Source organism: Vulpes lagopus, chromosome 4, assembly GCF_018345385.1.
Source record: "Vulpes lagopus strain Blue_001 chromosome 4, ASM1834538v1, whole genome shotgun sequence".
Lineage (NCBI taxonomy): Eukaryota > Metazoa > Chordata > Mammalia > Carnivora > Canidae > Vulpes > Vulpes lagopus.
This window is the reverse complement of record NC_054827.1, coordinates 86,238,292-86,260,251: the sequence shown is the minus strand read 5'-3', so window position 1 is coordinate 86,260,251 and position 21,960 is coordinate 86,238,292. Positions and strand designations below refer to the sequence as shown.

General features: G+C 45.3%; 1 protein-coding gene across 4 annotated transcripts in view; it reads left to right on the top strand.

The window, feature by feature from the left end:
- The first annotated feature begins 2,249 nt into the window (after positions 1-2,249).
- RASGRF2 (Ras protein specific guanine nucleotide releasing factor 2) overlaps positions 2,250-21,960 on the top strand; it is a 238,392-nt gene continuing 218,681 nt past the window's right edge. For 2 of the 4 annotated variants that reach the window (XM_041752326.1, XM_041752327.1), the window contains exon 1: positions 2,251-2,773. In XM_041752326.1, the coding sequence (XP_041608260.1) occupies positions 2,486-2,773 (288 nt within the window). In that variant the 5' untranslated portion in view covers positions 2,251-2,485. Of the gene's footprint in view, positions 2,774-21,960 lie in introns of all 4 variants that reach the window. The other 2 variants (XM_041752325.1, XM_041752328.1) reach the window with 2 other exon arrangements.

The window sequence follows — 21,960 nt, the reverse complement described above, 5'->3', positions numbered from 1 at the left end:
CCAACAATGATTACCAGCCAAATTTCAGAGGGAGCCAGAGCTCCCTTCTGTCACGTCAGAGGCCATATGACAGCCACAACATCTTCCATGGTAGCAAGTGATGACAGACCAGAGGCTGAGAAGAATACTTTGTGTGGTTCAAATCAAAAGGACATTTGAGTAGAGAGAAAGGATAATTCAGCGCCGAAATTAGCCTCCACACCAGAGACGTTGCTCATGAGGGGAAGAACGCTTCACATCTGAAAAAACACAAGTGGCTTGAAGGTCTGAATACTCATCGCAAAATTGGTTTTGTACTGAATTCACAACCTTAATGGTTTCGGCTCACAGGTGGCAGGCATCAAATACACAGGTGTCAGCTCACTCAGGGCTCTGGGAGCTGGGACTGGACCACAGACAGGGAAATAAAAGGCCTCCTCCTGAGGCCATTGTCCTCTCCTCCGCATCTAGAAACCCGCTCAAAACCTTGTCCACGTTTACTTATTGTCTCTGCTCTAAATAACAATGCAAGCTCCCAGCTGGGTGAAACCCAAATTAGCACAGCCCTGTCCCTGACACATTTAAACACGTCTAGAGAGAAATGACCACAGTCCTCACACTGTAATTTCAATAGGCAATTTCTCTATTGTATAGTTTTTAATAGTGAAAGTGTTTTGTTTTTGTTTTTAGGTAAAATGGAAGAAACACTCAGCTGCTCAGTGAGGCAGAGATAAAATATTCTGCAAAAAAAACCCCAAAAATAAAGAAATAAAAGCACCAATGGAAGGGGGAGTACCCCTAGGCCATCAATTTGTGAACACACAACTTGTGGTACAAGACAGGTGCATTGTTGGAGACCCACGGTCCAGAGAAGGATTTTCTTTCTTTTCTTTTTTTTGAGAAGGATTTTCTTTTATTAAAAAATACATAACAATAAACACTTCATGGCAAACCACTGTAATGATAAGTGACTAGAGGGAATGAAAAAGTCTGTGTAGCAGAGTCAAATCCTGGCACTTCCTGGGGCTTTCACTGGCTCTCTCCTGCAGCTGCCGGGCACGTTTTTTCTTTTCCACTTACAGTGTATAACAGGGGTCTCAGTTTTCTGGTCGTACTTGTGAGGTTTGTTAATCAAATGAATCTCGAGTCCTACCTGGGGTATCTAGTGAATCTACAACAGCAGGGCCTCCGGCGACTTTCTGCGGCTGGAAGGGGGGGCAGCAAGTCTCCCTTGTTCTGTTTTGTTTTGTTTTCTCATTGAAAACTCTGTGCTCAACGTTTAGTTGCTTTGCCCTTAATCCTGAGAAATCCCAGTCCTTGAGCGGGGAACTAATAGCACCTGGGAAGGGGGGCGCCCTCATTAACCTTCTCCTCTGGTTTAAGTACAACGGTGAGTCCCATGGAAAAGTGAAGGTCGACTGGTAGGCAAGCCAGCTTGTGACTGCACCCACTGTCATGGGAGTGCACTGATGGAGACTGTGGCGGGGGAGTTGGGAGTTGGTAGGAATGGGTTTGTGAAAGTGCATGAGTTTGCATGAATATGTCTTTGTGTCTTTGTAAGGGCTTGTGTAGGAGTATGCGTATGTCTGTGTATGCATTATTTTGAGTGAATGTGTCTGCATCTGTATGTTCATGTGTGTCTGCGCATGATCATCTATGAATGCATGAATATAGACGTGCGGATGTGCGTGCGTTTATGTGGAATTGGCACGAGTGCGTATGTGTGTGCTGTGTGCGAGTTTGGGTGAGTGTGTGTAAGGTTTGTGTGCGTAAGCGTGTGTGTGGGTGAGCGTCAACAGTGTGTGCACGCGTGCGGTTGCTTGTGTAAGTGTGTGATTGTATCTGGGTTTGCATCTTGGAGTGAAGTGCACACTGTGGTGTGCGCGCATATGAGTGCACCGTTTTCTGCGTGAGTGTTGTGTGCGCCGTGTGTGTGTGCGGGACCGAGTGTGTGGCTGAGTGCGTATTCCTGCCCGTGCGGGTGTGAGCGTGCAAACGCGAGCGCGGCGTGGCGACCGCGCGCGTGTGTCCGCGTGCACACGTGTGCCCGCGAGCGCACCCGTCGGCCGGCGCGGGCGGGCGGGGGGCGGGCGCGCGTGGGAGCGGGGAGCTGCGCCGCGCGCCCGGCCCTCGGCTCCCCGCCGCTCCCGCCGCTCCCGCCGCTCCCCGCCGCCGCCGCCGCCGCCGCCGCCGCCGCCCTTGCCCTCCCGCCGGCCCCCAAGCCGCTTACGGCTCGTCTCCCACGTGACGCGCTCCCTCGGCTGCCGAGCCAGGGCCCCGAGGACAGTCGTCCCCGGGCTGCGCGCGCCGCGGGGCTCGGCTCCCGCCACTTCGGCCGGGGCGGCGACGCGCCCGGCGCCCTCTCGGGCCGCCTTCCCGCGGGCGTCGGGCCCGGCCCTGGCCGCAGCCCGGCGCCCCCCGCGGCCCCCGCGGCCCCCGCGGCCCGGGGCGCCCTCCGCCGGCCGGGAGATGGCAGCGAGGCGGCGCTGAGCCCCGCGCCCTCGCCATGCAGAAGAGCGTGCGCTACAACGAGGGGCACGCCCTGCACCTGGCCTTCCTGGCCCGCAAGGAGGGCACCAAACGCGGCTTCCTGAGCAAGAGGGCGGCCGAGGCGAGCCGCTGGCACGAGAAGTGGTTCGCCCTCTACCAGAATGTGCTCTTCTACTTCGAGGGCGAGCAGAGCGGCCGCCCGGCGGGCATGTACCTCCTGGAGGGCTGCAGCTGCGAGCGCACGCCCGCGCCGCCCCGGGCCGGGGTCGGGCCGCCCGGCGCCCGGGACGCGCTGGACAAGCAGGTACCGCGCGCCCTCCCCGCGCGCCTGCCCGGCCCCGACCCCCGCGTCCGCACCCCCCCCCCCCGGCCCCGTCCCCCGGTCCCCCCGTCCCGGTCCCCGTTCCCCTGCCCCCCCCGTCCCGCCGCTCGCCCCGCGCGCCTGCCCGGCCCCGACCCCCGTGTCCGCACCCCCCCGGCCCCGTCCCCCGGTCCCCCCGTCCCGGTCCCCGTTCCCCTGCACCCCCCCGTCCCGCCGCTCGCCCCGCGCGCCTGCCCGGCCCCGACCCCCCGTGTCCGCCCCCCCGCCCCGCCAGGGCTCCCCGTCCCCCGGCCCCGTCCCCCGTGTCCGCCCCCCCCCGCCCCCGTCCCGGTCCCCGTTCCCCTGCCCCCCCCGTCCCGCCGCTCGCCCCGCGCGCCTGCCCGTATCCCCGGCCCCGTCCCCCCGTGTCCGCCCCCCCGCCCCGGTCCCCGTTCCCCTGCCCTCCCCGTCCCCCCGTCCCGGTCCCTTTTCCCCTGCCCCAACCCCGTCCCGCCGCTCGCCCCGCGCGGCTGCCCGTCCCCCCCGGCCCCGTCCCCCCGTGTCCGCCCCCCCGTCCCCCCCCGCCCCCGTCCCGCTCCCCGTCCCGCTCCGCGTCCCGCCGCTCGCCCCGCGCGCCTGCCGGTCCCCGTCCCCCCGTGTCCGGCCCCCCGTCCCCCCCCGCCCCCCGATCCCGTCCCGGTCTCCGTCCCGCCGCTCGCCCCGCGCGCCTGCCGGTCCCCGTCCCCCCGTGTCCGGCCCCCCGTCCCCCCCCGCCCCCCGATCCCGTCCCGGTCTCCGTCCCGCCGCTCGCCCCGCGCGCCTGCCGGTCCCCGTCCCCCCGTGTCCGCCCCCCCGTCCCCCCCGACCCCCGACCCCCGACCCCGTCCCGCTCCCCGTCCCGCTCCGCGTCCCGCCGCTCGCCCCGCGCGCCTGCCCGTCCCCCCCACGGGAACCCGGGCTCCGCTTCCCGGCTTCGGCGCCCCCGAGAGCGGACGGGTCTCTCCGGTCGCGGGCGAACCGCGCATCGGTCCCCTCCGCCCGGCTCGGGAGGGCCTGGGGCGGGGACGCGCGTCGACACCTGTTGGGCTCAGAGGCCGCCGCCGCCTCGGCTGCAGGAGTCCGCGCCCCCCGCCCCCCGCCCGGCCGCGTCCCCGCACGGGTCCTCCGGCTGCCTGCGCCGCGGCCAGCGGGCCCGGGGAGGACGGGCGCTGGCTCTCGGCCCTTCTCACTGTTGTTGGTTTGTTGCTGCTGTTTTTGGTGGTTTTTGTCAGTTTTTTGTGCTGACATTTGACCCGCGGGTCCCCCCGGGGGTGAGTGTGTGCTCGCCCCCGCCTGCCGCGTCCCCTCCGGGGCGCATCTCGGAAGGACGCCTCTCTGGACTTTTCAATGAAAGCTTTGAAAATAAATGTGGCCTTTTTTATTTTTATCCTGGGTCATAATTTTATCAGTTTTCTTGTGTGTGCGTTCAGAGCGGAAAAAACAACCCCCCCGTAGATTTAGGAACTCCTGCCCACCCCACCCCACCCCTTCCTGCAAATGAGAAATTGCTTTAAAAAATTTGTTTCCCCCAATCACCATTCGGTCATTAAAGTTAGAGCAGCAGACTACTTTATGCTCTTAAATGTTCTCACTTTGCTTCTTGAGCTCCGCCTGGAGAAAGAGGCGATGGTCTTTGCTGGGGCAGAAAAAGTCTCGCCGCCGATTTTCCCTGCGGCTCTGGCGGCTGCGGCGCGAGCGGGGGGGGGGGGGGGGGGGGGGCGGGGGGCGGGGGGGGGGGGGGGGGGGTGGCAGGTGCCTGCGCAGCCCCGGGCTCCGAAGACCTGCGCCAGGTGGACGGCGGGTCCCGCCAGAGCGACCAGAAGCTCTGGGATGCTTTTTTCCACTTTGGCTTCACTATAAATCATTAACAGACTTGATTGATTATAAACTTGTTACATCGCACATAAATCGGATATTTAAAGGATACGCACTTTGGCCCTTTGAAGGCATGTTGAGGGTTATTTGAGAAACGGACTTTCAGTGTTGTAGATACAGATACCGGAAATAGAAGTTTAAATTTCAAGTGTGCATTTTAGAATTTAAGAGCACGAAAAGGGTGCTGAGGAAGCAGTTTTTTTAGTGTCCCCCCCCCTTTTTTTTTCTATTGGTGAGATTTTTTTTTCCGAAGACCTGTGTTCCAAGGCCCCACAGAAGCCAAAAATAATAGGTTCTTAAGTGTTATTATGTGCAAAAGAAAATAGGTACTTTGAATTACCCTGAATCTATATCATTGACTTAATTCCAAACTATGTTTTTTCTCCTTGTATTTATACTAATATCAGGAGACAACCACTTTCTTTTCTTTCCTTCCTTCCTTCGAGCTGAGGGTGTGAAGATGTTACTTGCTGCAACTTATCTGGCTGGCTGACCAGTTAATCTATGAAAACCAACATTTTTCTACTTGGAAAATATCTGGACTCTCCTCTTCAGGACAGTTTTCTTTACAATACACTTTAGTCGATAGATGTAATCTCCAGATAGTATGACTTTTTATGCCACTTTCTAAGAGAAGTCCTAAACAGGCCATCCTAGCACAAGAAAAAAAAAATTCTGTTGGGCATACAAGTTGTGAGTATTTCTCTTTTATTCGGTACATCTTTAAGGGGATAGAAACTGGAACCTTCGGTGTGTGGTGTGTAGAAAAACAGATACAGAGAACAAGCATTTCAAAATGGATTAGGAGTTGGTTTGGGAGATCTTGTCTTCTGTTAGACACGCTCCTGTGACTTAGGTTAGCTGAGCAGATTGCTGCTTTTCTCGAGTGCTGCCTGCATGGGTGTGTATGAAGAATTAAGAAGAAACTGCAAAGATAAGGAACAAGAAGCAGCATCCTATCTTTAACCTACAGTTTATGCAATGGGTTCCCTTTCAGTTCATTTGTGTTGCTACGTGCTCACGTTTTTCTCAAGCACCTAGACAGGAAACTGGCAAAGGTGGTGCACTGAGCAGGGGCCATGTGTAGGTCTGCTTCTCTAAATGTGCTTCTGGAGCTTTCCGAACATATACCTCTATCAACCCCAGAAACAGCGGAAGGTTAGGGCTTGCAGCAGGACTTAGGGAGGCAGCATAGGTTTCTTCCACCACGTTGCTGTGTGACTTCCCTACGCAAATCCCTCAACAGTTTTTTTTTTTCTGTGAATGAAATCTGTCTCCTAATATTTAAAAATTAAGAGTTTGACGAAGGTTTCAAGTTGCCTTCCAATAATGACATTTCCTGTTTCTAATGTTACAACAGCAGGATGAGCTTTTGTTGTGTAGAGGATGTGCCGGACTGTTCCACAAGACCGAAAGATTACCAGCCTCTGTAATAAATCTTAAATCTGAGAAGCTAACGACAAGCAGGTGATCAAAGTGGACATCCTGGTAAATCAGTTAGATTAGCAGATGTGCAAACTACTGGTGACATCATTGCTAGACACGGAGACTTCTTATTTACAGCGGAGGGTGATGTATCGCAATGCTGTCGACACTTACTTATAGTTAATGTAATTTTTGCTCTAGTGTCCCTCCAGTTGTTTTTGTGAGTCCTAAATGCTACTTATCTTTCAAATAATTCTTAAATTCTGATTAATTGTGTTTTTAGGTAAGCGATAAGAAGAAAACACTCATTGGTTTGCTTCTTCTAAAGAATTCAAAGTTGGTTGACAAAAGAAAAATATTAAGGTTTTTTTTAAAACCACTATTACAGTAGTTTTTTAAAAACTATTTCCAGTTAAGAAGAAGAAAGACAGGTGTTTTTCCACTTTCCAAATGTGTCTAGGTTGAAGGAATATTTACATATTGCCCCAGTTTTTCAAGAGTGTCCCAAAGACTTCACTTTGGTTAGGTTCTTGGTTGATTGCAAGGCTCTCAAATTAAGTTTCCATCGTGGCTACTTTTTTAGGTACTTTGTAGGTGCTATAAGCAAAATAGTTCAGCTAAAAAAAATTCAAGGAGTGGTCCTTTTCTTGAACGTGTATGTTGGTGACACTACTTTCTGAAGAAATCTCCATTTATGTGAAATGAAAAATTTACTTTTCATTCTATGTAAAGGTGTTCAAGGGGAATGGGAATATGAGCTTAACAAGTGCCTTCTGTGTGCCGGGCTCTGTGTAATCCTCCACCATCATGTCTAGTATGAACCTCACTTCAGCTCTGAGAAATTGGTAGTACTTTTTTCGTTTGCACCTGTGCCAGCACTGAAACTGAGAGCATTCTAGGGAGGTGAGGGTGATCGGAGTGCAACTCCAAGTATGAAGGTTGAGTCATCCTGAAGTGTGCCTTAGGAAGGATGCTACCCTAAGTTGATTGAGCTTCAAGAAATTTAAAATCTGGTTCCCCCCGGGTGGCTCAGTGGTTGAGCGTCTGCCTTTGGCCCAGGGCGTGATCCTGGGGTCCTGGGATCGAGTCCCGCATTGGGTTCCCCACAGGGAGCCTGTCTCTCCTGCCTGTGTGTCTCCTTCTCTCTCTGTGTCTCTCATAAATAAATAAAATCTTAAACAACAAAAAAATTTAAAATCTGAGGAGTGCCTGAGTGGCTCAGGTGATGATCCTCGGGGTCCTGGGATCGAGCCCTGCATTGGGCATTGGGAATTGAGCTCCCTGCACATCGAGGAATTTGGTTCTGTCTCTCCCTCTACACCTCCTTGCCCCGCCCCCCCATAGTGCATGCTCCCTCTTACAAATACATGAATAAAATCTTTAAAAAAAAAGAAAAAGATTTAAAATCTAAGCGGGATGGGGGTTGGGATCATAGTATGTGAATCCCTATTTTGTTTATTCTTATTTCCCTTTAAAAACTATTTACGGGGTAGCTGAAATTCTCAAGAAATGTAATTGTAGACCATTGCATTTTGGGGCGCCTGGGTGGCTTCAGTTGGTTGAGAGTCTGCCTTTGGCTCAGATCATGATCTTGGGGTCTTGGGATTGACACTCGTGTCAGGGGTCCTTGCTCAGTGGGGAGTCTGCTTCTCCCTCTCCTTCTGCCTGCCACTCCCCCTGCTTGTGCTGTCTTGCACACACTATCTGTCAAATAAATGAAAATTTAAAAAACACACAACTATTTACAGTAGTTACAATTCTTGAGAAATGCAATTGCAGACCATTGCATTTTTAAAGAAAAATGAGACTTATGTGTAAACAAACAATTTTTTGTGGCATTCATTTCCTTCGGTAGCGGATCTTTAGAAATATTTGCACTTAAGTGAAAGTACACGTCGATTAGTCTGGTCCATTCAAGTGGCTGTATATGTCTTGCCGGCTGGCAGGCATATAGGAACAAAGCTGTATTTATTCTTATTTTCTTGGTAATGTTAAGTGTTCTAGTCACCCTGATTCCAGTTGTTTTTGGAGTAAAACATCTTCCTTCTGGAGGCTTAAAGTAGTAGATACTTGTCATATTCATACTGAGTTAAACATGTTGATTTAATTTTAAAAAGATTAAAGGTTATGTGATTTCCCCTGTCACCTCATTACTAGCCAGTCATTTTAGCCTTCCTAGCTTGACCACAAGTGGAGGGTTTTAATCGTTTTATGGAATTAGGCAGAGCTATAAGCAAGCCCTGGAATACTTGTGGAGGGTGGGGAGTGTGGATGGTGGATGTTAAGTCTAGTTCATGTTGTTTAATTGGTAATATAAAAACCAGCTCAATATTTTCTTTTCGACCTTTGCTTATTGCACACAAGTGAAGGGAAAATGGAATAAAAATATTTACTAAATCTTATAAAAAGTTGTAAAGTCTAACTTAAGAAAGAGAAATGATTTATTACTTGAATTTTGTAATCATTCATTTAAATTTAAATGAAGAAAAATAATCTATGGATTAGCAAAACAGTTATTTTCATTTTGGCTACACTAAACCTTATTATTTATATTATTGTAATATGATTTGTTTTCTTTGGGAATAAAAACATAGAGATATTTTCTTCTCACTGGGTGATAAGCTGTAAAGCATGTGTAATAACCACAGATTTCTGGTTTTTAGTAAGCAAATGTTAATAGTTGATTAAAGCAACTGATATTTTTGTGTGTTTAATACAGATTGTATTTTTAAGTTGATTTTGTTCATATCTTTTCAGTAAATATGCATGCTGTGGGGATCCCTGGGTGGCTCAGCAGTTTAGGGCCCGCCTTTGGCCCAGGGTGTGATCCTAGGGTCCTGGGATCGAGTCCCGCATTGGGCTCCCTACATGGAGCCTGCTTCTCCCTCTGCCTGTGTCTCTGCCTCTTTCTCTCTCTCTGTGTCTCTCATGAATGAATAAATAAATAAAATCTTTAAAAAGTATATGCATGCTGCAGTCAATATAGTTTTAATTCTGTAGAATATAAAGACTGACTCATTAAGATTACTTTGTGATGAAAGAAGCCAGATTGACAAACAATATGGCTTTACTTAAGTCTTACTTAAGTCCTGATTTTCACACTTTAAAAGTAGGTTTGAGTTTTCATGCCTGTTCATTTGTCCTATAAAAAGAGATATATGTGTATATGTGTGTTTATTACATTGTTATCTTCCATCATAAATATGAAACATTTGCTATGCACTTACATATTTTTGGAGTTTACAGATTTTTATATGTATTAAAGCATTTCAAGATGTGAATTGTAAATCCAATCTGTCTACAATTTAGGGAACTTTATTTTTCAGGACCAAGTATATAGAATTACTCTGTTGCATTAATCACTGAATAAATTTTTCTCTGAAATGTTTACCTTAATTCAAGTGTGTAGATATAGTAAAATCTTAGTTAATATTTATTTTATTTTTATTTTTTATTTTCTTAGTTAATATTTAAATGAAACTAGAAGCTGATATTTGTTAGGCATCAAAATAGTACTGTGGCAAACATTTGTCTATTTGATAATATTTGGTCATTATTCTAAAAATTAATCATTATTCCAAAATTATTCATTATATAATAGTATAATTTTCAAAGATTAGCTGATTGAGAAGTTATAAATGCATTATTACGGCTCCACCAAAGGGTATAGTTGAACTTTTTTGCCCAACAAATTCAACTATGGTTGTGTGTACATTCAGAAAAAAAAAATACAGTAGCAAGATTTTTTTTTCTGCTTGAGAAAACTATTAGTAGATGGAACAGAGATGCGGAAACTGCATATTCTCACTTTTCCTTTTTATTGGCATTTGAAAAACTTAATGATTCAATGAAAAACAAGGACTCAAATCATTTCCCTTAAAAGTCCTCACAATGAAAAAAAAAAAAGTCCTCACAATGAATGCAAAATGCCCCAGATGCACTTTAAAAAAAAAAAGATTTTATTTATTTATTCATGAGAGTGATCCTGATCCTGAGCCTGAGCCTGACCCCAAGCCTGAGCCTGACCCTGAGCCTGACCCTGAGCCTGATCCTGATCCTGAGCCTGAGCCTGAGCCTGACCCTGGGCCTGAGCCTGACCCTGAGCCTGATCCTGATCCTGAGCCTGACCCTGGGCCTGAGCCTGACCCCGAGCCTGAGCCTGACCCCAAGCCTGAGCCTGACCCTGAGCCTGACCCTGAGCCTGATCCTGATCCTGAGCCTGGGCCTGAGCCTGACCCTGAGCCTGACCCTGAGCCTGATCCTGATCCTGAGCCTGAGCCTGACCCCAAGCCTGAGCCTGACCCTAACCCTGACCCTGACCCTGGGCCTGAGCCTGACCCTGAGCCTGATCCTGAGGCCTGACAGCCTGACCCTGGGCCTGAGCCTGACCCCGAGCCTGACCCTGACTCTGACCCTGGGCCTGAGTGTGGCCCTGGGCCTGAGCCTGAGCCTGAGCCTGAGCCTGACCCCGAGCCTGAGCCTGACCCTGAGCCTGATCCTGACCCCAACCCTGACCCTGACCCTGGGCCTGAGTCTCACCCTGGGCCTGAGCCTGACCCTGAGCCTGAGCCTGACCCCAACCCTGACCCTGACCCTGACTCTGGGCCTGATCCTGACCCTGGGCCTGACCCTGGGCCTGAGCCTAACCCCAGGCCTGAGCCTGAGCCTGACCCTGGGCCTGAGCTTGACCCCAGGCCTGAGCCTGAGCCTGACGCTGGGCCTGAGCCTGGGCCTGAGCCTGAGCCTGAGCCTGAACCCGACCCTGACCCCGACCCTGACCCTGACCCTGAGCAATCCCTCCTCCGGACCTGGGCCAGCGCCCCACTTGGGCACCAACAGGCTGCTGGCGCTGTCCCTGGTTCTCAGCACGGCCTCTCAGTTGTCTACTCGTTTGTCCACAGGTGTTTCTATTAAATCCTTTCTAATAGAATTCCTCTTTGGCTCTCTGCTTTTTGTTTTCATTACTTCAGTCATTTCAGAAGTTTTTTCCTGCCTTCATCTTTAAAAATAATTCAACGCAAAATCGAATAGTTCAGGGAATGCCAATATACTCCTTACCCAGCTTTGACAATCTCCAACCTTCTGCTTTCTTGTTGTTTCTTTTTCCCTCCACACGTGCTGCTTTTTTTTTTTTTTTCTCCTATTTTGGAGCAAGTCCCACACATTGTATTATTTCACTTGTAAATAAGGAAGTTTTTTCTTTTTTTTGCACAGACCTTGTTTGGCACTGAAGATTATACTAGATGTGGCTCTGAAAAGAATGATCTTGGAGAAAGTCTATCATGTGCTTCTGTGTTAATGTGTGTTATTATAATGGTCATCTTGTTGTTTCTTTGATATTATATTGATTTGATATTATTATAAAGGAAAAGACAAAAAAAGTTAAGACAGTAGTTGTGAAGATATAAACATGGTGAAATGAACTTTTAAATAAATTCCGGTACATTAAATCCAAAAGAAAAGAAATTTGAGATCAGTTGTTTGGCTGTGGCCATGGGGTAAAGATATTTTCATGATCTGACCTCATGTTAGGGGAAATTAAATTATAGATGATTCTCTTACTGAGGGTTCTTCTCTGCTTTACTGAAGTCCTTTTTCCAAACTTTTACAGCTGTGTGGCTGAAGAGCCTTGTTTAGAGGAGAACGAGTGCTTCCTCCTGCGACATCCTTCATGCTTCTTCTAACTCAGTGTTCTGATAGATTTGCAACAGTCAGGGCATCTTTCGTAAGCCAGTGTTTCATCAATCTTTCAAAACAAATCCTGAGGCCCAACAGCTAGTCAATGTTATTTTGAGGCAATTACTAAGGTTTCAATAAACAAGGGTGTAGTTTGCTTTCTCTAGGTTTGCTAAACTTGTCTAGGACTGGTTGGTTTCTGCTAATGTGATTATTTGCTTTAGGCCCTTTTGATTACAAGTTGTCTTGAATTAGGGTCACCTCTGTGTGTGGTGGGGGGACAGTGGGAATGCTGAAAGGCAATATAAGGGCGAGTCTCACTCTAGGACCTCTCTTGCGACCTCACTGATCTCTGGACACCGGTACTGGCTGCCCTGAACCTCATGGTGCTGACTTAACATGATGTGGTCCATTTCTCTTTCTTTTTTTCTGCTTTAATTCTCACTGCAGCATCTTTCATTCGCTCCATCTATTCAGGCTTGTATTCTGGTGGGAGGGAATCTGATTGGCTCAGTTTGCCTTTTTGGGGCCCGACAAAACCAGCAGCCTCTGACCGATTCATGGGAGTGAGGGGCTGTGGGTGAGGTCATTTCATGGAAAGTTTGGGGAGTGTGATAGGCATCATTACTGACATGTCTAACGTACTCGTCAAGCTAATTAATGTTATTTTCACCAAACTAATACTTATTCATGATAAGCCACCTTCTCTTCTTGCGGTAGTTTTATACCCCCGCTTTAGCAATAGGATCATTCTAGTAATATAATTACGGTCCTCTGGTCCTGATTGGCCTCTTTTACTGTTTAAGGCTCATGTTCATCATTTTCCTTTACTTTTTAATATTTTGATATTCAAAAATTATTTGAATGTTCTCTTAACAATGGATTAAATGCAAACCTATTTTTAAAGTATAGCAAACTACAGAAAAATGCACACATCCTAAGTGTGCCACTTGATGCAGTTTCACAAAGTGAATATATGCAAGCACCACCCAGATCAGGCAATTGACATGATCAGCCCTCCAGAAGCTAGCCTCATGTCCGTTCCTCTTCACTACTAGCCACGGTGGCCACCATCCTTACTTAGAACATTAAGGATTGCTTTTGCCTCTTTTTGAATTTCATCATGGACTCATGCAATAAGCACTCCTTTGTATTAGGCTTCTCTCCCTCACCTGGATGAGTGTACAAGATATTCCTTGACTTATGGTGAGGTTGTGTCCTGATAAACTATTGTAAGTTAAAAATATCACAAATCAAAAATGCATCCAATACGCCTAACCTACCAAACATAGCTTAGCCTAACCTACTGTAGCTGTGCTCAGAACACTTACATTGGCCTATAGTTGGGCAAGTCATTGTAGAACACCTAGCCTATTCTCTAGTTAAGTGTTGAATATCTCATGTAATTGATTAAAGACCCTGCTGCAAGCAATAAACAGAATGGTTGTGTGACTATAGAATGGTTGTTAGTGTATCGGTTCTTACCCGTCCTGACTGTGTGGCTGGCTGACTGGGAATTGTGGCTCACTGCCACCACCAAGCATCGTGAGAGAGGATCATACTGCGTACCACTAGCCCAGGAGAAGGTCAGAATTCAAAGTCTGCTTTCTACTGAATGCGTATTGCTCTTGTACCATCATAAAGTCAAAAAATCATGAGTCAGTCCATTCTTCATCTAGTGCTGATAGACATTTGGATTGTTTCCGAAGCTATTACAAATGCTATGACTGTGGAAATTCCTGTAGCAGCCTTTTGCTGCACAAGCACGTATGCATTTCTGTTGGGTATATACCCAGGAATGAAATTGTCAGTTCACAGGACGTATATATGTTTGGCTTCAATAATTACAGCTAACCAGTTTTCCAAAATAGTTACATCAGTTTATGCTCCCACCAGCAGTGTACAAGAATCCGTTTCTCTTCATCCTTGCTAACACTTAGTATTATTGGTCTTTTAGATTTAAGCATTCTAATGGGTAGGTAGTAGTATCTCCTTTTGGTTTTCATTTTCATTTCTCCGATAATAAGGTTGAACACCTTTTCAAGTACTGACCGTTTGATTGTTCTCTGCCTTGAAGTGCTTATTCAGCCTCTTGCCTGCTTCTTATTGAGTTGTCTTATTGATCTGTAGGAGTTTTTGTTTATATTTTTTTATTTTTAAAAGGTCTTATTTATTTTAGAGAGAGAGTGTGCGTGAGTGGGGGGCGGGGCAGAGGGAGAGAGAATCTGAAGCAGATTCCACTCTGGGTGCAGAGCCGGAGGCAGGGGCTCTATCTCAGGACCATGATGAGATCATGACCTGAGCCAAATCCAGGAGTCGGATGCTTAACCAAATGAGCCACCCTCGCGCCCTGTGGGAGTTTTTATTTTTAATTTTTTTTTTTTAATTTTTTTTAAAGTAAGGAAGTTTTGTTTTGTTTTACAGATTTTATTTATTTATTCATGAGAGACACACACAGAGAGAGAGAGAGAGAGAGAGAGAGAGAGAGAGAGAGACAGAGACAGAGACACAGGGAGAGGGAGAAGCAGGCTCCATGCAGGGAGCCCCATGTGGGACTCAATCCTGGGACCCCAGGATCATGACCTGAGCTGAAGGTGGCACTAAACCGCTGAGCCACCCAGGCTTCCTTCTCCTGTAGGAGTTTTAGATACTAAATTAAACTATATAATTGTAATTTTTGTACATTAAAATTATTAACTATTAGAATTTCATGCTGTTCATTCTAATATATATGAAGACACGAGTCCTTAGTTATATATCTATAATATTTTTACTTGGGCTTGCCTTTCTACTCTCTTAAAGGTGTCTTTTGATGAAGAGAAGTTTAAAGCTTTAATGTAGTATAAGCTATCTTTTTCTTTTATTTCTTTTTTTTTTAAAGATTTTATTTATTTATTCATGAGAGAGAGAGAGAGAGAAAGAGAGAGAGAGAGGCAGAGACACAGGCAGAGGGAGAAGCAAGCTCCATGCAGGGAGCCTGACGTGGGACTTGATCCTGGGACTCCAGGATCACGCCCTGGGACAAAGGCAGGCACTAAATCACTGAGACACCCAGGGATCCCAGAGCTGTCTTTTTCTTTATGGCATTTGTGTGTCCATGATATGGATAGGGATGGGGGACAGTATCTGGAAGTGCTTTGTGTGGAAGGGGAGGAGCTGGAGCCCTCTCCTGCTGCTCTGTGGCAACGCAATCAAGTGCATCACAAACGATGCAGTAGTCAGTAAAGCACACCTTCTGTATTGTGCTTGTAGCAGTTTCAGATTGCCATACCAGGAGGTTTTCCCTTTGGAGGAAAGCTGTAGAGGTAATTCTAAAAGACAAAAAATCGGGGGATCCCCGGGTGGTGCAGCGGTTTGGCGCCTGCCTTTGGCCCAGGGTGCAGTCCTGGAGACCTGGGATTGAGTCCCATGTCGGGCTCCCGGTGCATGGAGCCTGCTTCTCCCTCTGCCTGTGTCTCTGCCTCTCTCTCTCTCTCTCTCTCTCTCTCTCACTGTATGCCTATCATAAATAAATAAAATAAAATAAAAGACAAAAAATCGTAATGTTCTGTCTTCCACATACTTTCTGGAGTCTGAGATATTTCTTCCCCTACTTACACTTACACTTTTCATCTGGAAGGATCAGAGGTAAGAGGGACAAGGGAGGGCACTTTTGTAAGACGTAACCAGAGTTAAGTTTGAATCCTTGATGCCTCTTTCAGCTGTGATGCCACCTGGAGTGTATATCAGCCAGGCTGGCCTGGGGATGCTAAGAAAAAAAAAAAAAGAAAGACATCATGTCCAGCAGTACTCAAGATTCCATTACCCAGGAAGTAGCCAAGAATGAATGATTCCTTTCTTGGAATACCTGCTTTAGGGGATCAGACCGCCTTACTAGAGTGTATGGACCAGGGGGAATGAGGAACAGAGAGGTGGACAATCAGTCCATTGTTGAGTATACAGATTCGTTCCAAAGGCCACAACAATGTGGCTGGACACAGCTAACTGGTAACCTGAAAATTATCAACAATGGTGAGGCAACACTTAGTATCCTGAGAGGAGTTCAGAGGTTTGATGTGGCCAATCTGCCAGGATTGGTAGGGGATAAAACCCCTGGTGACATTACCTCTTCCATTGTGTGGGAAGTTGGTCAACTAGTGGCAGGAGTCACTAGTCTGGCCTGCGGTGACCCCAGCTTCTCCATTGGAAATAGAGTTGGGCTCCATCAGCTTGGATGAATCAGCCTACTTAAATCCAGTAGGCTCACAGCCCTTCCTGTGGGCAACTACATAAGTGTTCCAGACAATTCAGTCAGCAAACATAGTTGTTTCTAGGTTCTAGGTTTGTTCATGTTTCCAAAGAAGGGTCTCTTTAATCTACTAGTCTGCACTTTTCTAAGTGGCAGACCAAACAGCTAACTACTGGCAACAGCCCGAAAGCCTGAATCCTGCCTCATGACTAGAGCAAGTCCATCTCCTTTTGCTTCTGCACAGCTGGCGCTGAAGTTGAATAGCCACAGCACCCAGGCCATAGGTCTTAGGTTAGTTAAGCCATCAGTGAACCAGTTCCAGATGGTTAGGGAATCTTTGTGTATCGAAGGCCCCATTGAGTTAGTGGCTTTGCTTTAGGGCTTTAGGTAGCAGAACAAATCAGGTTCCCCATAGAAGTCTACTTGCTATGTTTTGAGATGTAAAGCTGAGATGCTCCTGAGGCCCAACCAGCTATATTCGTCAACATATCTTTTCCATTTGACAAGCACGTTTTTGGCCCTTTCTGTCTTGTTTATTCTTGAGTCCGAGTTGATTCATCCAAAAATGGGAATTTCAGGCTGGAGATTTACAAGGCCCTTTGGGTCAGTTGTGACAAGGACTCAGCAGTAAGCTAATAGTTGTCTATGTGTCTTGTAATTTCATTTGAATATTGGACATTGTGTATGAAAAATAAAAAAAAATTAGGCTCTACGTGATGTTTTTTTTTTCCTTCAGAGAGGATTTGCTTTTTCCTTCTTGCAGGCATAAATGTGGGGTTATGTTACATTAAATCATTCTGGGATTGAGCTGGTGAAAGCTAGATTTCAGGTTTTATGAGAATATGTCCATTTCCAGTTTTCATTAAATTTTTTTAAAGACTTTATTTATTTATTCATGACAGAGAGACAGAGAGAGAGACAGGCAGAGGGAGAAGCAGGCTCTGTGCAGGGAGCCTGATGTGGGACTCGATCCTGGGTCTCCAGGATCACACCCCAGGCCGAAGGCAGTGCTAAACCACTGGGCCACCAGGGCTGCCCTAGTTTTCATTAATTTCTAAAGTATAGCCTTTCCAGGGTCTTATCTGGAATTCTGGGTGTTTACAGGACCTTCTCCTCCTTGGTCTCCTCCAAGCTAGAAACTGCTAGGAACTGCTAGAAACTCAGCACTGATTTCCAGCCTCTCAGCTGCTGCTTCCGGCACGGCCTCCTAGCCACTTGGCTTTGTACCACGTTGTACCACAGGCAAATTCCTTGAGAGGAGCAACTTCAAAGATTGTCAGACTCACTAGTTTACTTCCCTTCTCTAAGGTGTGTTTACTCCTTAGATCGTGGCTTAGGTCTTGTTAGCTCACTGATGCTTTCAAATGGATTATTTTTGTGTGTTGTGTCCAGCTTTTCTAATTGTTTCAGTGTGTGTGTGTTGGGCTAGAGACTGAGGTTAGATCTATAGGAAGCTACTTGGCCATTACCACTCAATAACCAGTTTTAATAGTGATTCTAAAAATCAGTAAAACTCATTTGAAAACGGGGAAAGACTTATCTTGTGTTTTGTCCTAGAAATTTATGTTAATTACTTCTAATTCAGTAATGATAAAAGAAGTCAAATCATAATTAATCTTTATTTTATCACTTTAATCCGAACATCTTTGAATATGGTGTATTTGAACAAAATAAAAGTATACTGTGGTAGCCATAAGATTTTTTTATAGATGTCTATCTTACAACTGAGTGGCAAGGTATATATTTTGAAGGCACTGAAATGTAAGCCCCATTTTATTTCTTCCACAGTGGATTCAGTTTAAACTTTTCTTTTAGATAGTTTCATCATATTTGATGTCTATATTTCTTCCCCCCTGCCTCCCTCTCTCTCATCTGTTTGTCTATCATCTTAATTTATGAGCCCTTGATTTAAAACAATCATCTTTCTTCTGGCATAAGTTAGCCCCGTCTTTTTAGAAAGTAAAACAAAATACAATTAGACTATTTCATTTAGGATACTGATTTGTTAGTTTTTTTTTTTTTTAATATACATTGTTTTATATTATATGTCGTAAGAGTTACCATTGCTGAGTGCTAATTTGGGGTTAAAAAGCCAAGCATTCTACATATATTGCCTCATTTAATCATCACAGCCATCGTGAGATGACCGTGTCCTTTTTGTTTTGCAGGTAAGGATACTGAGGCCTACAGAGGTTTAGGAATTCAGCTGGGGCAAAATTTTACTAAATGGCAAACTTATTTAATAGAATCTAATTTAGTAACTTAGCATTTGTTGCACTTGGCCTTAATGAGGAGCTAGAAGCATATAACCAGGAGGGAAACATTTTTGTCTTCAGTCTCATTCTTCTCTGTCATGGTTCATTTGCAGTTTGAGTGGAAAACTTCTCAGACTCATCTGGCCACATTCGTAAAGCCCATGAAACAAGTTGTTATTTCCACTCCAGATTGACGAAATCATGTCAACAAAGCAAAGCTATGGGCTTATATTTATATAAGGGAAGCATGAGAACCAGCTCACATAACCTCTATAATCTCTATCTGCTTGGCCCTGTGCTAAGGGCCTGAGAACTGGGTCATGGTGGAGAGTGGGATATTGGGGATCAGGTCAGTCTGTCTCCAGAGCACCCTGTCCTTCTCCTGCGCTGCTGACTTCTAGCACAGGCTTCCTTCTTGTCTGCCCAACACCACAAGGGGCTCAGAGGGATGTAGAAGACACATCCCTCTCTGCCATTTCAGACCTTGCTTATTCTTTGACTCTTGACAATGAGAAGATTTCTTGTATCTTGCTGTGAGTCCACATCCTCAGGGTCTTGATTTATACTATCACTTTTTGGCCGGTAGGTCTAACTAGGTTATAGTCTCCCCTGACCCAGAGCAATGAATACTGTTGTCTGAAATATTCAGCAACCAAGAATAATATTTGCCATCTGTGCAATCAACGTAAATGTAATAAAACGAGAAGGGGCATATATATGTATATAGTCTTTCTGTTCTGGGCACCAAAGTGTCTTCTTGTTTTTGTTTGGTTGGCAAATGAAAACAAAACAGATGAACTGTTGTCTCTGGAATTTGTAGTCAAATGGTTGAACAATAATATCAGTAGTATCCTGTGATTGTATTGCCTTAGCTGTAGTTTCCTCCTGCAAGTTATTATAAAAATAATTTTCACTTGAGACCCGAAAACATAAAACTCCTAGAAGAAAACGTGCAGTAATATCTTTGTCATCAGTCGCAGAAACATTTTTCTAGATATATCTCCACAGGCAAGGGAAACAAGCAAAATTAAACTGTTGAAACCATACAAAAATAAAAAGCTTTTGCATAGTGAAGGAAACCATCAACAAAACAAAAAAGCAACCTACTGAATGGGTGAAGATATTTGCGAATGACATATCTGATAATGGTTTAATATCAAAATACATAAAGAACTTCTACCACTCAGTATCAGAAAAGAATTAATACAATAAAAAATGGGCAGAAGGTCTGAATAGACCTGTTTCTAAAGTAGATATACAGATGGCCAACAGACACATGAAATCATGCTCAGCACTACTAATCACCAGGGAAATGCAAATTAAAACTACCTCACACTTGTCAGAAGGCCTAAAAGCAAAAATGCAAGACATACCAAGTGTTGGTAAAGATGTGGAGAAAAAGGATCCTCGTGCATCGTTGGTAGGTACGCAAATTGGTATAACCATTTTGGAAAACAGTTTGGAGGTTCCTGAAAAAATTAAAAATAGAATTATCATGTGACCTAGTAATCCTACTTTTGGATGTTTATCCTAAGAAAATGAAAACATTAATTCAAAAAATATTGTGTACTTTTATGTTTATTGCAGCATTATTTACAATAGCCAAGGTATGGAAGCGACCCAAGTGTCCATCCACAGATGAATAGATAAGGAAAATGTGGTATACTTATACATGGAATATTACCCAACCATAAAAAAGGATGGGATCTTGCCATTTGCACTAATATGGGTGGATTTAGAAAGCATAATGCTAAGTGAAATAAGTGACTCAGGAAAGAGAAATGCCATATGATTTCATTCATATGCGCACTTTAAGAAACAAAACAAGTGAACAAGAGAAAAAAAAAAGACTAAAAGCCAGACTAGGAAATACACTGAAAAACTGGTGATTGCCAGAGAGTTGGCAGGTGGGGGATGGGCACAATAGATAAAGGGGGTTAAGAGTGTATTTATATTAGTGACCCCTGAGTAACATATAGGATTATTGAATCACTGTATTGTACATCTGAAAATATAATCCTGTATGTTAATTATACTTCACTTAAAAAAAAATTACAGTTTGTTTTCAGCATGCCAGTTTGCATGGAGACCATCGCCCTTCCTGTTTACCTGCCATGGCTGTGTCTTACAGCTCTGAAGATGCAGTGTCTTTCCATATGGTTGAATGGTAAAGCATGCCTACTATGTTGTGGCAAAGTTCCCAAGTTCAAGTTCTAGATCCACCCTTAACAAGCTGTGGATTCTCAGGTGCCTGGATGGTTCAGCTGGTTAAGTGGATACCCTCGGCTTCAGTCATGATCTCAGGGTCCTGGGATCAAGTCCCACATCAGGCTCCCTGCTCAGTGGGGAGTCTGCTTCTCCCTCTTCTTCTGCCCCTTCCCCTCCTTGTGTTCTTTCTCTTTCTCTCTCTCTCAAATAAATAAAATCTTTAAAAACAAACAAACAGGACACATGGGTGGCTCAGCAATTGAGTGTCTGCCTTCAGCCCAGGGTGTGATCCAGGGATGTCAGCATCAAGTCCTGCATCGGGCTCCCTGCATGGAGCCTGCTTCTCCCTCTGCCTGTGTCTCTGCCTCTCTCTATATATGCCTCATGAATAAATAAGTAAAATCTTAAAAACAAAAAACAAAAAACAAAAACAAAAAAAGCAAACTGTGGATTCTCAAGCTTAGTCATTTCCTTATCTGGAAAATGGGTGTGATAATTCCTACTTCATAAAGAAAGTAGGAAGATTAAATTAATTGAGATAATCTTTGTGGAAAGTGTTCTGTAAACTAAAATGATATAAGAATGACATTTAAAAGAATGGCATTTAAAAATTTTCACAATTATATTTTTCATGTAAGTGAGGGCAGTTTTAACAGCAAATTAGTTGGAAGTTTGATTACTGCAGATGGTTATTCTGTTCATTTTAGGGTCCATTTTGTGACCCAGATAGCTTTTCTGCCTACTTTGTAGGCATCTTTATGAGTCCAGAGTTTTACATTTCTATGAACAATATTTAGTGTTTGATAAACTCCTTGAGAAATAGAAGATTACCCTAAGTGTGGGTGAATATTACCTATTACCTATAAAGATAGATGAGTGAAGAGGTTTTTCTTTGACATTTAAGCCCTTTCTGTTCTATGGATCCTTTTGACTAAAATAAATATTATTTTATATTTTATAATATATGAGAGTGAGATTAATAGGGTTTTTTTTTCAGAAAAAGGTGTAGCTAAATTGATGTTTGTGCTTTAAAGATTCAAAGTGGTTTTTTTTTTTTCCAAAGTGTTTTTTACAGAGAATGTTTAAAATGTATACTGAAAGGTAAATAAATCTGCAGCTTACTCATTTTCTCCTTTTTGGTATAAACTGTTATCAGAACATTTTTAAAAAGATTTTATTTATTTATTCATGAGAGACACAGAAATAGAGGCAGAGACACAGGCAGAGGGAGAAGCAGGCTCCATGCAGGAAGCCCCATGTGGGACTCGATCCTGGGTCTCCAGGATCACGTCTTGAGCTGAAGGCAGACGCTCAACTGCTGAGCCACCCAGGCGTCCCTTAAAGCAGTTTTTTATTTATAAAAATAGTTTCTGGAATCTAATGTGTACAGACAGCATGGTGACTGTAGTTGGCAATACTGTATTGTATCATTGAAATTTGGTAAGCGAGTAAATCTTAAACGTGTTCACACACACACACACACA